The 11,823-nt window shown below is 46.7% G+C and overlaps 1 protein-coding gene across 1 annotated transcript; it reads right to left on the bottom strand.

Annotated features, from left to right (window-relative positions):
- Nucleotides 1-443: 443 nt before the first annotated feature.
- On the bottom strand, nt 444-10,115 carry LOC133760932 (3 beta-hydroxysteroid dehydrogenase/Delta 5-->4-isomerase type 1-like). Its single transcript, XM_062193513.1, has 3 exons — nt 9,971-10,115; nt 4,102-4,266; nt 444-1,255 (listed from the first exon to the last, which is right to left on the bottom strand). Exons 1-3 carry the CDS (start codon nt 10,113-10,115, stop codon nt 444-446), a joined length of 1,122 nt encoding a protein of 373 aa, XP_062049497.1.
- Between the last annotated feature and the right edge of the window lie 1,708 nt (nt 10,116-11,823).

Below are 11,823 nucleotides of genomic sequence, written 5' to 3'. Positions count from 1 at the left end.
TGGGCAAGTGCATGTCACAGAAACCACATCTGTTCCACCTGAGGCGTAAATCATTTATTGTTCTTTTCATTAAGCCATGTATAGGATTAGTAGTTTGATTATAAAAGCAATGCTTTGGCAATAAGATGGAAATCAAATTAATAGGCTAAGCTGTGTTGTCGAAAAGGACCCCATTCATCGAGAACCAGCATCTGAGACTTTGGAAAAGCAGCTGAAGCAAATCAGCTTGCGTGTCCTGTGCTGCGTGGTGAAGTCATTGAGCTTCAGATTGGGGTTGACTGGGAAGGTTTGTGATGGCCAGAGGAGGACAGCAAGTCAGCCACTGAGTGAAAGGGGGCAGAAGGACCCGGGTTGTGTGCATGCTACTATATGATGGAGTCAGAGGGGCACACCGTGCAGACCTGGCCACAGAAGAGCACGTGCACGTTCCTGACGTCCTCAGATCACTGGGTCTTGGTCTTCAGGGTCTCCCTGTGCTGTTCCACCAGGGAACCAATCCACTCCATGGTCCTCTGCTTGGCTTCCTCCCAACTGAAGAGGGGCTCATACCCCAGATCTTGCTGAGCTTTCTTGTAGGAGAAGGTGAACACACTGTTGGATAATGTCACCAAGTAGCGGTTGAAGGGGGGTCTATATTTGTAAATTGGGGTCAACAGGAAGCTCACTGCTTCCAGCAGGAAGCTGAGCCAGTACTGCAGAGGTAGCGGGAGGCTCGGTCTGGGATCCAGGCAGAGGCCCCACTTTTGGCTCAGGGTGTAGTTGAGGTTGTCATAGCTCTGGTGAGGGGTGTCATCTGAGATGTAGTAGAACTGTCCTCGGATGCTTGGGGCCTTCTTGGGGTCCCGTAGTGCCCTCGCGGCCAGAATGTGAGCCCATGCCACGTTGCCCACATAGACTGGGTTGACTGTGGAGAACTTGCCGGTACTTATCAGGATCCCTTTGTTCTTCAGGGACTCATGCATAATACTACTAGTGTTAGGGCTTCTTTCCCCATAGATGTACATGGGCCTTAAGGCACAAGTGTACAAGGTGCCGCCATTTTTAAGAGTGTACCCATTGGCTGCCAGCACTGACTTCTCAGCCAACTTTTTGCTGTATGTGTATGGATCAGACCATGTACTTTCGTGGTGTTCTGCCTCGTGGCCATTCCTGATGATCTCCTTGTACGAGTTGGGTCCAGCTACTACCAATGAGCTGGTGTAGATGAAGATCGGCACACTGGCTTGGACACAGGCCTGCAACAGGAGCTGGGTACCTGCCATGGGGAACGAGCTGTCGTTATCAGGAAATAAACCCAAGTGCTCTGACTCTTGTGGTCACATTCACTCCCTGTCCACACCCAGTGAGGGAGCTTGTTGTTCTAATTCCAGAGGATGTCATTCCTGGATTGTGGATGTGATGTGTCCATTCTGCAGCCACGGGAACTCCCCAAACCTGAGAACTACATGGGCACTGTGCAGAGCATGGATTTCTAGACTTGTTTTTCATTTCCCTGTTTGTATGTGTGTTTGTGTTAATATTTTGGTATATTTTAATTTTGGAAAAATGTAGCATTGCCAGTTTATATGTATCCAAGTGAGGGCATCCAGAAAAACCTCATTTATCATTCCTAGCATCTCTTGAAGTCCTGTTGCTCCAAATCCAGCAAATCAGAAGGCCCCACTTTCCGATTACGGAGCATCCTGACCTTCAGCCACCCAAGGACACTGCCTGATTCCCATCACAAACACACCCACCCCACTGTGCACTGGTGACACACACTCTTCAATGGACTTCAAGTGATTGTGTTTTTCTCATAGACCAGTGAACACTTGGTCACCAGGACCGTTCTTTGGGTCCCTGCAGAAAGGGTTCATGGATTGTGGGATGATGCTGGAGGCTCAGACTGTGTTTGTGTGTTCCCTGAAAAGTTGGCGCCTAATTTTGGCTATGGCCCTGTGGACCTCTTTGTGGACACTGGGGGTGATAAACTTTCCTATTACATAGTACCCAGAGCACTGCACTGGCCTCTCTTTTGAGCCAGGTGGTTGGAAGCTTTCGCCCCCTGCTGGTGATCCATGTAATGGGAGGGTGATGTGGCATCCCTGTGGCTGTGCAGAATGAAGCTCACAGCTGAACCTACCCTTGAAGAAGAAGGACATTTGGGCCAAAGGGTCATTCTTCATGTATGTGTGTGTGTCTGTGTGTGTGGTCACATGTATGAATGTGGTGTGGCGCCTCTGCTCCCTCAAGATCATGCAATAGGATTTTCTAGAGAGAGACACCCATTTCAATTTTTCTTCTTGGGACTGGTTTACCTAGGGTGGAAATGGCCATCATTGTAAAATATTTTCTCAGGCGGCAGTGCTAATTGGTATAGCAAAGTGACTGTCATTGTTTTCTCTTCCTTTTCTCATCCCCTAAATGGGGAGCTGTGGACAGCAGTGACAAAACCCTGAAAAGTGGTCTCCTTGTGCAGTCCTCATGGTGTGGGAGCAGCTAGTGGTGTTGTTAAGCATATACCAGCATGGGACCTTTGCTAGCTGGTGCTAAGCCCTCAAGCGCTTAGTTGCTCTAGAGCCGGAGTCAGTGAGTAGAGGAAATTTGGAGGTCGAGGCAGGGAGGACAGAGGGCCAGCGTTTGACTGATTGTGGTGCTTGAAAGCAGTTTCCACTATGTCTCAGCTTTTTGGCTAAGATCAAATGAAGAGGGGTCAGTGCTGTGGCGCAGAGGGTTAACACCCTGGCCTGAAGTGCCAACATACCATATGGGCACTGATTGGAGACCTGGCTGCTCCACTTCTGATCCAGCTCTCTGCTATGGCCTGGGAGGGCAGTAAAGATGGCCCAAGACCTTGGGCCCCTGCATCCACGTGGGAGACCTGGAAGAAGCTCCCGGCTCCTGGCTTCGGATCGGCACAGCTCCGGTAGGTGGGGCCAATTTGGGAGTAAACCAGCAGATAGAAGACCTCTTTTTCTCTCTCTGCCTCTCCTTTTCTCTCTGTGTAACTCTGACTTTCAAGTAAATAAATAAATCTTTAAAAAAGTGATCAAATGAAGAGTTGGTTTCCAGGGGATAAAGGGATGATGTCAACAGCTGTGAGCTTGGGTTTTGTGTCTAGATTTCAAGTCAGTTGGGAAGCCACACTTCAGAGAGAAACTCCAAGGCTTTTTGGCTGATGGTCTAATGAGTGTGTCTTTGAGGACCTGGTTAGAGCTGCTTAGCTCCTCCGTGGGGCAGTAGGAAGCTGTGGTTAAGGAAATGTTATAGGAAGACACATGTTGTTTCGTTCTGTCCTGGTGGACCTCTGTGGACTGGCTTGCCAGTTCTCTTGAGGGCAGTTTATTTTCTTTGTTTTTGTTGTTTTAGACTTACCTATTTGAAAGGCAGAGTGACACACACACACACACATCTTCCATCCACTGGTTCAATCTCCAATTGTCAAAGTTGGAAGCCTCAAACTCCATCCAGGTCTCCCACAGGGTCACAGGGGACAAGATATTTGGACCACCATCAGTTGCCTTCCTAGGTGCATTAGCAAGGAGCTGGATCAGAAGTAGAGCAGCAGGGACTCGAAGTGGCATTGTGACATAGGATGTTGGTGTTGTAATTGGCAGCTTAACCTGCTGTGCCACAACAAGAGATCCCAGAGCACATCTTAATGTGGAAAGGAAATCCTGGCAGCGTCCTCTGATTCCCCACAGAAGGGCTAAAAGGATGGCCAAGGAAGCACCTTCAAAGTTTGGTTCTGGCCTAGAGGACGTGGGAGGGCATGGGATGGTTGGATTTCAAGTGCTAGGGTTGGCTTTATATTAACTTTGGTTGTCACAGTAAAAGAAGAGCATTTCTGGTCCTTGGGCCAGATAGATGTCAGTTGGCAGTCTCACTCTCTTATTTACCATCTGGAGGCACTGCCACATCACTTGCTCTCTCTCAGCCCTAGTATCCTCATCTAAAACACTGAGGATAACAGTCTTGAGCTCTTTCAGTTGGGAGTGAGAAGCAAAGGCACCTGTTCCAGAGCACTATAGGTGCCCAACATGGGAGATTCTCTTCCTTTCCTGTCCCATTTCTCTCCCTCACCTTCTCACCTGCTCCATCTTCTCCCCAGGCTACCCTTACCTTTCAGATTGACATCTATAATGGTGTCTTGGTGAATGACACCTGTGACGTCAATGACAGAGGCAGTGTGGATGACAGCAGAGACGCCCTGGCAGGCTGTGTTGAGGCACTGTTCATCCAGAATGTCTCCTTCCAGCATGGTCAGCTTGGTCTTGTTCTGGAGCTCTGTGTGAGCAGAAGGCAGGTCATTGGGAAGCTCTCTGGACTGTGCAAGAAGCTTCCTGGTAAAGGTGGCATTTCCCTAGGTCTTCAAGGACAGTTACAGTGGAGGTATGGTGCTCAGGGGTCTCATTCTCCACCCCCACACTCAAACACACTTGGTACAAGTCAACAAAGACACAGAAATTTGGATGTGCAGCATGGGTATGAGCAAGCATCTGTTTCCACTCCATGTCATTCCAGAAAAGAAATCTGAGCAGGGAGCTAAGTGTGGCTGGAACATAAATGTCATTAAATAGAGTGAGGGGAAATTCATTAAATTAATTAAGGAGAGGAGGTGGTGTACAGAGTGGGATGTAAGAGGAAAGAATCTGAATTTAACTCTGTGGGGAGTAGGAAATTGCATGTTTATTTGGAATAGGAGGAAAAGTAGAGGTACAGTTGGCAGGTAGGAAGTTAACTTTGGCTTCAGAATGTCAAATGGACTGGTCTGGGGGTGTAAGAGAAGCAAGGTGATCCTGAGACTATGCAGAATGTCCATGGAAAGCTCAGACAAGGAGGACCTAAGCAGGGTTACAGTGTTGGCAGCAGAGGAGATACCCAACATGTTCATTTCAGACCTCCTCTGGACAAGTCCTGGTACTCAGAGGATACAGGCTGAGAGGAAAGGAGCAAGCATGATGGGGCTTATTGTGCCTGTTTAAGGCTATAGTTATTTTGATTAGCCCTTAGTGGTGAGGGGACTGAGGATGAGACAGACCAAGGTCGTGCTTGTAGTGCAGACTTGAACCTGCCTGCCTGCCTCTGACCATCGCTCACTTTCCCTACATCTCACATGTAGGACTGGCTGTTTAGAATCAGCTTTTCTGAGGCAGAGTAAGGGTGAATCTATTTAACTGACATTGACAATTAAGGCAGAGGAATAGGAAGAGAATGAACGAGTATATACCATCAAACTGAAAAACCTAGAAGAAATGGCCACATGTCTGGTGTATAGAACTTTCCAAAATAGGACCATGGAGAAATAGAAACCTAAAAGGACCAACAATTAGTAAGGGGATGAATGAATGATAAGAAGTTTCTCAAGAACAAAAGGACAGGACTCGATTGTTTCACACCTAGCTATTATATTAATAGTTGGTTTCCACCCAACTATGAAGGAAGAACTAATGCAAATTCTTGTTGAACTAGTTAAAAAAATCAAAGGGCAGGAATCCTAGCAAACTCATTTTACAAGCCAGCATTACCTTGATCCTCAAACTGGACAAGGTCACAATGGTAACAAAATGTATAGACCAGTATCTGTGATGAATACAGATGCTAAAGTTCTCAACAAAATACTAGTAGATTGAATCCAACAGCACATACAAAAAGACAATTCACTTTGATCACCTTGAATTTGTACCAGGGGTGCAGGTATGGTTCAGATCTCTCTCTCTCTCTCTCTCTCTCTTTCTCTCTCTGCCTTTCCTTCTCTCTCAGTGTAACTCAGACTTTCAAGTAAATAAATAAATAAATCTTTAAAAAAAGAAAAGCCATCAAAAGACTGTTAGTAATGATAAGCCACTTCAATAAAATTGTAGGACACAAAATCAATACACATAAGACAATAGCATTTTTATACACCAATAGCAAAAATACTGAGGAAGAAATATAAGAGAAATCTGCTTCACTACAGTTACAAAAATAAATAAAATCCCTTGGAATAAAATTAAACAAGAATGTGAAAGATCTCTACAATGAATATTATAAAGCACTAGTGAAAGACATTTTAAAAAAGAGAAATTGGAAGACATCCTATGTTTTTGGATTGGAAGAAAATATTACTTTTAAAAAAATATTTAATTGTTCTAAAGGCAGAGAGAGGGCCTGGCACTGTGGCACAGTAGATTGATCTTCTGCTTGCGGCGCTGGCATCCCATATAAGCGCTGGTTCTAGTCCTGGCTGCTCCTCTTCCCATCCAGCTCTCTGGTGTGGCCTGGGAAAGCAGTGGAGGATGGCCCAAGTCCTTGGGCCCCTGCACCCACGTGGGAGACCCAGAAGAAGCTCCTGGCTCCTGGCTTTGGATCGGCATAGCTCAAGCTGTTGCGGCCATTTGGGGAGTGAACCAGTGGCTGGAAGACCTTTCTCTCTGTCTCTCCCTCTCACTGTCTGTAACACTACCTCTCAAATAAATAAAGAAAATCTTAAAAAAAAAGAAAGGCAGAGAGAAAGAGAGAGAGAGAACGTTCATCTGTTGGTTCACTTCTCCAATGGCCACAACACTCAGGTCTGGGCCAAGCTGAAGCCAGAAGTCAGGAACTCCGTCCTGGTCTCCCACTTAGGTGGCAGGGGCCAAATACTGGGCCCTCTTCTTCTGCTTTATCAGGAGCAAAACAGGACGCTGAATAGAAAGCACGTAGCTGGGACCTGAGTCAGGAATCTGATGTGGGGTGCTGGTTTTCAAGCGGCAGCCTAAACTGCTGCAGTACAGTGTTGGCCCTGAGAATTAATGCGTAAGTTGTGCATACTGTGTGTAGCAGTTTACAGATTCAGTGCAGTCCTCATCAAAATACCAACGACAACATTTTGCATAGAGCTCAAAAAAGGAAAAATATTCTCAAATTCATATGAAAGCTTAAAAGTCCCGGAAAAGCCAGAACAATCCTGAAGGAAAGAAACAAAGCTGTGAGCATCACGCTAACTGACTTCAAAACATACTAGAAAATCACTGTGGCCAAAATAATATGCATTTGCTTGAAGAAAACATACGTCGATGAATGGGACAGAATAGAGAACCCAGAGATACAAGTATATATAGGCAACTGATTTTCAAAAAGGCAGCGAAAGCATACATTGGAGGAAGGACAGCGTCTTCACTAAGCAGTGGCAGAGCAACTGGATATTCATAGGCAGAATCAAGAAACTAGGTGCTATATCTCACCTTATGCAAAAGTCAAATCATATCGGGTCAAAGATCTAAATGTAAGACCTGTAACAACCACTGCTAGAAGCATTGTAAGGGAATACTTGCAGACATTGGTCCCGGCAACTATGTTTCAAGTGTGACCCCAAAAAGCACAGGCAACAAAAACCGTCACGTGGGCTTATAACAAACTAAGCAGCATCCACAAAGCATAGGAAACAATCAACAGAGTGAAGAGGGAACCAGCAGTATATATAGCAGAAAATATTTTCAAACTCTTCACTTGAGAAAGGATTAATATACAGAATACATGAGTAACTCAAAAAACTCAACACAAAGCACCAAACAGTCCAGTTATGAAATAGACAAAAGATTCTGAGCTTATGTTTCTCCAAAGAAGATAAACAAATGATCAACAAATGCATGAGGCAAATGCTCAATATTATTAACCATCAGGAAAATGCAAATAAAAGCCCCAGTGAAATATCATCCCACTCAAGTAATCACTAAATCGAAGAGACAGAAAATAACAAATGTTGGCAAGGCTATAGGGAAAATGAAACCCTATACACTCTTGGTAGAAGGTAAATTAGTGCAGTTATTATGGAGAAAAGGATGGAGTTTCCTCAACAAACTAAAAGCAGATCTAGCAAATGACTCAGCTATCCCACTTCTGGGCAGAGAGCTGAAGGAAATGAGATCAGTGTATCAAGGATAACTGCATTCCAGTGTTCCTTACAGTACAATTCATGACAGACAAGACATGTGTCCATCATTCATGGATGAATGGATAAAGAAAACATGTATAAACGTACAAGGGATTATTAAGCATAAGAATGACATCGCGACATTTGTGGCAAAATCGATGGAATTGAAGGTTATTATTTTAAGTGATAAGTGTGATCCAATGATGAATATCATATGTCCTGTCTTATTTGTGGAAATTGAAAGCGTCAGACTGATTCCTCGAGGCTGGGAAGGATAAGGGGTAGGGATATAGGGAGATTGGATAATGGGTGCCGAAACACAGAGGCAATGAACAAGTTGTAGTGTTCCACAGCCCAGTGGGGGCAAACAGTTCATACCAATGTATTAAATATTGTATAAAGAGCTGGAAGAGAGGACTTGGAAAGTTCCTTTTATAAATAAAAAAAGGCAATGAAAATGCTATACTTTCCTGATGAGATCAGTGTATGCTGTACACATGCGTTGAAACATGGCACTGTACCCCATAAGATGTGCGAGCCCTAATGTTAATAAAAATTGTTAAAGCTAAAATCAAGAAGAATGACAGTGAGAGAGAAATGGAGAAGGACAAACTCAGGGAGCAGACTCAGGGATGCAAACTCAGGTTGCATCCGAGTTGGGATGCAACCACAGCCAGTTCTTCTCTCTAGGAGCCAATGAATTCTGTCTACATCCAGCCCCTTTCCATTGTCAGGAGTCTCCGGGCAGGTCCTGAAGACAAGGAAGATAGGGAAGAGGCTGCAGGAAGGAGCTGGGACTCCTGGGAGTGGGTTCTCTCTGATGGTCTCCACCTCTGAGCCCTCCTCCCTTGCTGTGCTGACTTCAGACACTGGCTCAAAGAGAAATGGGCCTCACCCCATGCATTCCAGGAACCTGGGGAGTTCAGGAGCGGGCACTTTGGGTGTGTTGCTGATGGAGCCAGAGCTCCCTTCTTCTCCCAGCACTGGGCACTTGGGAAGTGGTTCATGCAGACTGAGTTAGCAATTGCTCTTCAGGTGTGAACCGGAGGTAGAAGGAGGCCCAGGGAGAGGCTATTAGTCCGGCTGCAGCAGAACCACCAGCGCTGCAGTCCATCTTCTAGCTATGGGAACTTGCCTAAGTTCATGTACTTCTCTGTGTCTGTCCCATCTTAGGGGAGGATGTTTCCCCTCCTAGGGTTCTTCCCAGGAGCAAGTGAGTCTACATGCAGGGAGCTATGTGCGTGCAGTGCAGGGGTCTCAGGGCAGCCAGTGGCTACACATGGACAGCCAGAGCCTAGGGGCTGGAGAGAGAGAGAGATAGGAAACTGGTTTGTGGCAACCAGCAGCGCCACGGGAGAGACTGAAGATTCACTTTGCCAGGAGGCAGTCCCAGGGCCATGTGCTGGGGTTCTAGTCTGAGCTGTGCTCCTCATCAACCAGGGGGCCTCATGCAAGGCCCCCTGTCTGCCTGGACCTCGAAGTCCTCATTATCCAGATGGGTAATCGCCCCTTGCTATGTTCCCCACAGAGTTGTTATGTAGAGGTTCTAGAAGGGGACATGTGGAGAAGTCACCAGCCAGCCAGCTCCTGGCTTTGCCCCAGGGCAGCAAGTTGGGAAAGGAATGGTGAGCTGCTCCAGCCACTTCTGAAGTCCCTTTCTTGTGGTGCAGAGGAGCAGAGAAATGGACAGAAAGACATGCACAAGGAATCCAGGGCAGGCGCATCCAGGCTGTTCTGTCTCTCAGTCTGGGTCTGGCTCTGCATTATGCACTTGTGTGCTCTCTCTAATTTCTCTCTCTGTCTCTGTCTCTGTCTCTGTCTCTCTCTCTGTCTTACACACACACACACACACACACTCAGTTCTACCTTCACTTCCCTTTATTTTGCCTTCCCTACAAACGCTGTGTGAACCGCAAAAGCAAAACAGAAACAAGCGGAACCCAGGGCAGTTGGGAGAGAGGCAGGGACCCACTGCTGAGACCTCCAGGCTGTTGGTCCTTGCAGGTGTGCACAGTGAGTGCCAAGTCAGAAATCCTCATGAGCATGGGAGTTGTGAACACAGTGGAGCCTCAACACCCAAGGCTCGCGTTCACTTACTTGAAAATTCCTCCTTCACTTCTGGCTGGAAGACCTTGTCCAGGATCCTGATCTCCTGCAGCCCCTTCTCCTGGACCAGCAGGTGGACGATCCTCTGACCCAGAAACCCTCCTGCTCCTGTCACCAGGCAGCTCCAGCCAGTCATGGCCATTCGTGGATACAAGAAAGCGGTGCTAGGAACCAGGAATCACCAGCCTGAAGATCTGGTTACTGGGGGAACCCTGGAGAAGGCTAAAAAGAGAGGTCACATTGGCACAAGGTCACAGAAACTTCTTTTGTCCCTATAATGCGAAGGAGGAGCTCAGCTTCAGTTCTCCTACTACACACTCACAGCACAGGTTGCTTCTGTGACCTCAGAATGTGCAGGGAATTCCCTAAGCCACGCAGCAAGGAGTCAGTTCTGCTGCAGACACCAGCTGGGTATGCTCTAGTCCAAGTCTGTTCTGACTCCGGGTCCCTGGATGCAGCATCACATGCCACAGGCTGAGGGCTCAAGGCCCCTCCCCGCCAGCCTCAGATGCCCAACACAAGCCCCTGTTGTTTTACCTGTGCTTCTGACTCCCTCCCTCTTAACTGGGGATCCCAGAATCTCTCCTTGGGCTTGGTGAAGTTACTTGAGCAGCTTGCGGAGCTTGGGGAAACAGGTCTGTCAGTTTATAGGAGGAGTTTACAAAGAATGCAGCAAAAGAGAGGCAAAGGCTGAGACGTTTGCAGAGCTGTGGCCTCCAGGAACGCTTGTGCATTTAGCTCTCTGGAAGGTCTTTTGATCCTCTCCTTATGGAGATTTTGTTGCCTGGATTTACAAGAATTGTTGCATAGTTGTGACTGAAGCATAGATACTGTGTTGAATGTGACATGTGATTGGTGAGAAGGTGAATGACCCAGTGTGGGACTGGGCAGGAAAACCCAGCAAAGCCAGTCAGTTCAGATTCTTCAGAATTTCTTCCTTAAGGGTATGGGGTGGGTGGGATCCCTCTGCAATGAGGAGGGCCTTATGGCCTAGTATCCAAGCTTCCATTACCTGCTGTGTGGAGGGACATGGTCACAAAACAGTGGTTAAAACCCTGTGTTTATCTATCTTCTATCTATCTATCTATCTATCTATCTATCTATCTATCTATCTTTCTTTCTTTCTATCTATCTATCTATCTTAATATCCCAGTCCTTCCTGGTTTTCCTCTTAAGGTTTTACTCGATGAAATTCTACTAAGTTATTTAGAAGTTTATTTATTTATTTTCTTTTTATTTGAAGGCCAAAAGAGGAACACACACACAGAAGAGAGAGAGAGAGAGAGAGAGAGAGAGAGAGAGAAGCTTCCATTCAAGGGTCCACTCCACAAATGCCTGTAGGAGCTGGTGCTGGGCCAGGTTGAAACCAGAAGCCTGGAAAACAATGCAGATATCCCACATGCAAAGCAGCTACCCTCCTCCTACCTGCTACTTCCCGGAGTCTGCATGAGCAGAAGGCTGGAGTCAGGACAAGAACCAGGTATTCAACCCAAGTACATTGAGATGGGAAGTACACATTTTGCTTATAATGTTTTATTTCTTTGAAAGGGTTGGCAGAATGAGAGAAAGATTTCCTATTAACTGGTTCACTCCCCATAAAGGCCACAGCAGCCAGAGGTGGGCCAGGTTGAAGCCAGGATCCCAGGACTCAATCAGGATCTCCCATATGTATGGCAGGGACCCAAGTTCTTGAGCCAATTCCACTGCTTCCCAGGGTCTGCAACAGCACAAAGCTGGATGGGAAGTGGAGTAGCCGGGACACTCAACTGTCACTCTGATACGGGATGCAGTTGTCCCAGGGAGATCTGCATGGTCTTCACTGCTGGGACAAGCCACTCTACCAC

Source organism: Lepus europaeus, chromosome 5 (assembly GCF_033115175.1).
Source record: "Lepus europaeus isolate LE1 chromosome 5, mLepTim1.pri, whole genome shotgun sequence".
Taxonomy (NCBI): domain Eukaryota; kingdom Metazoa; phylum Chordata; class Mammalia; order Lagomorpha; family Leporidae; genus Lepus; species Lepus europaeus.
This window is presented reverse-complemented; position numbering and strand designations above follow the sequence as displayed.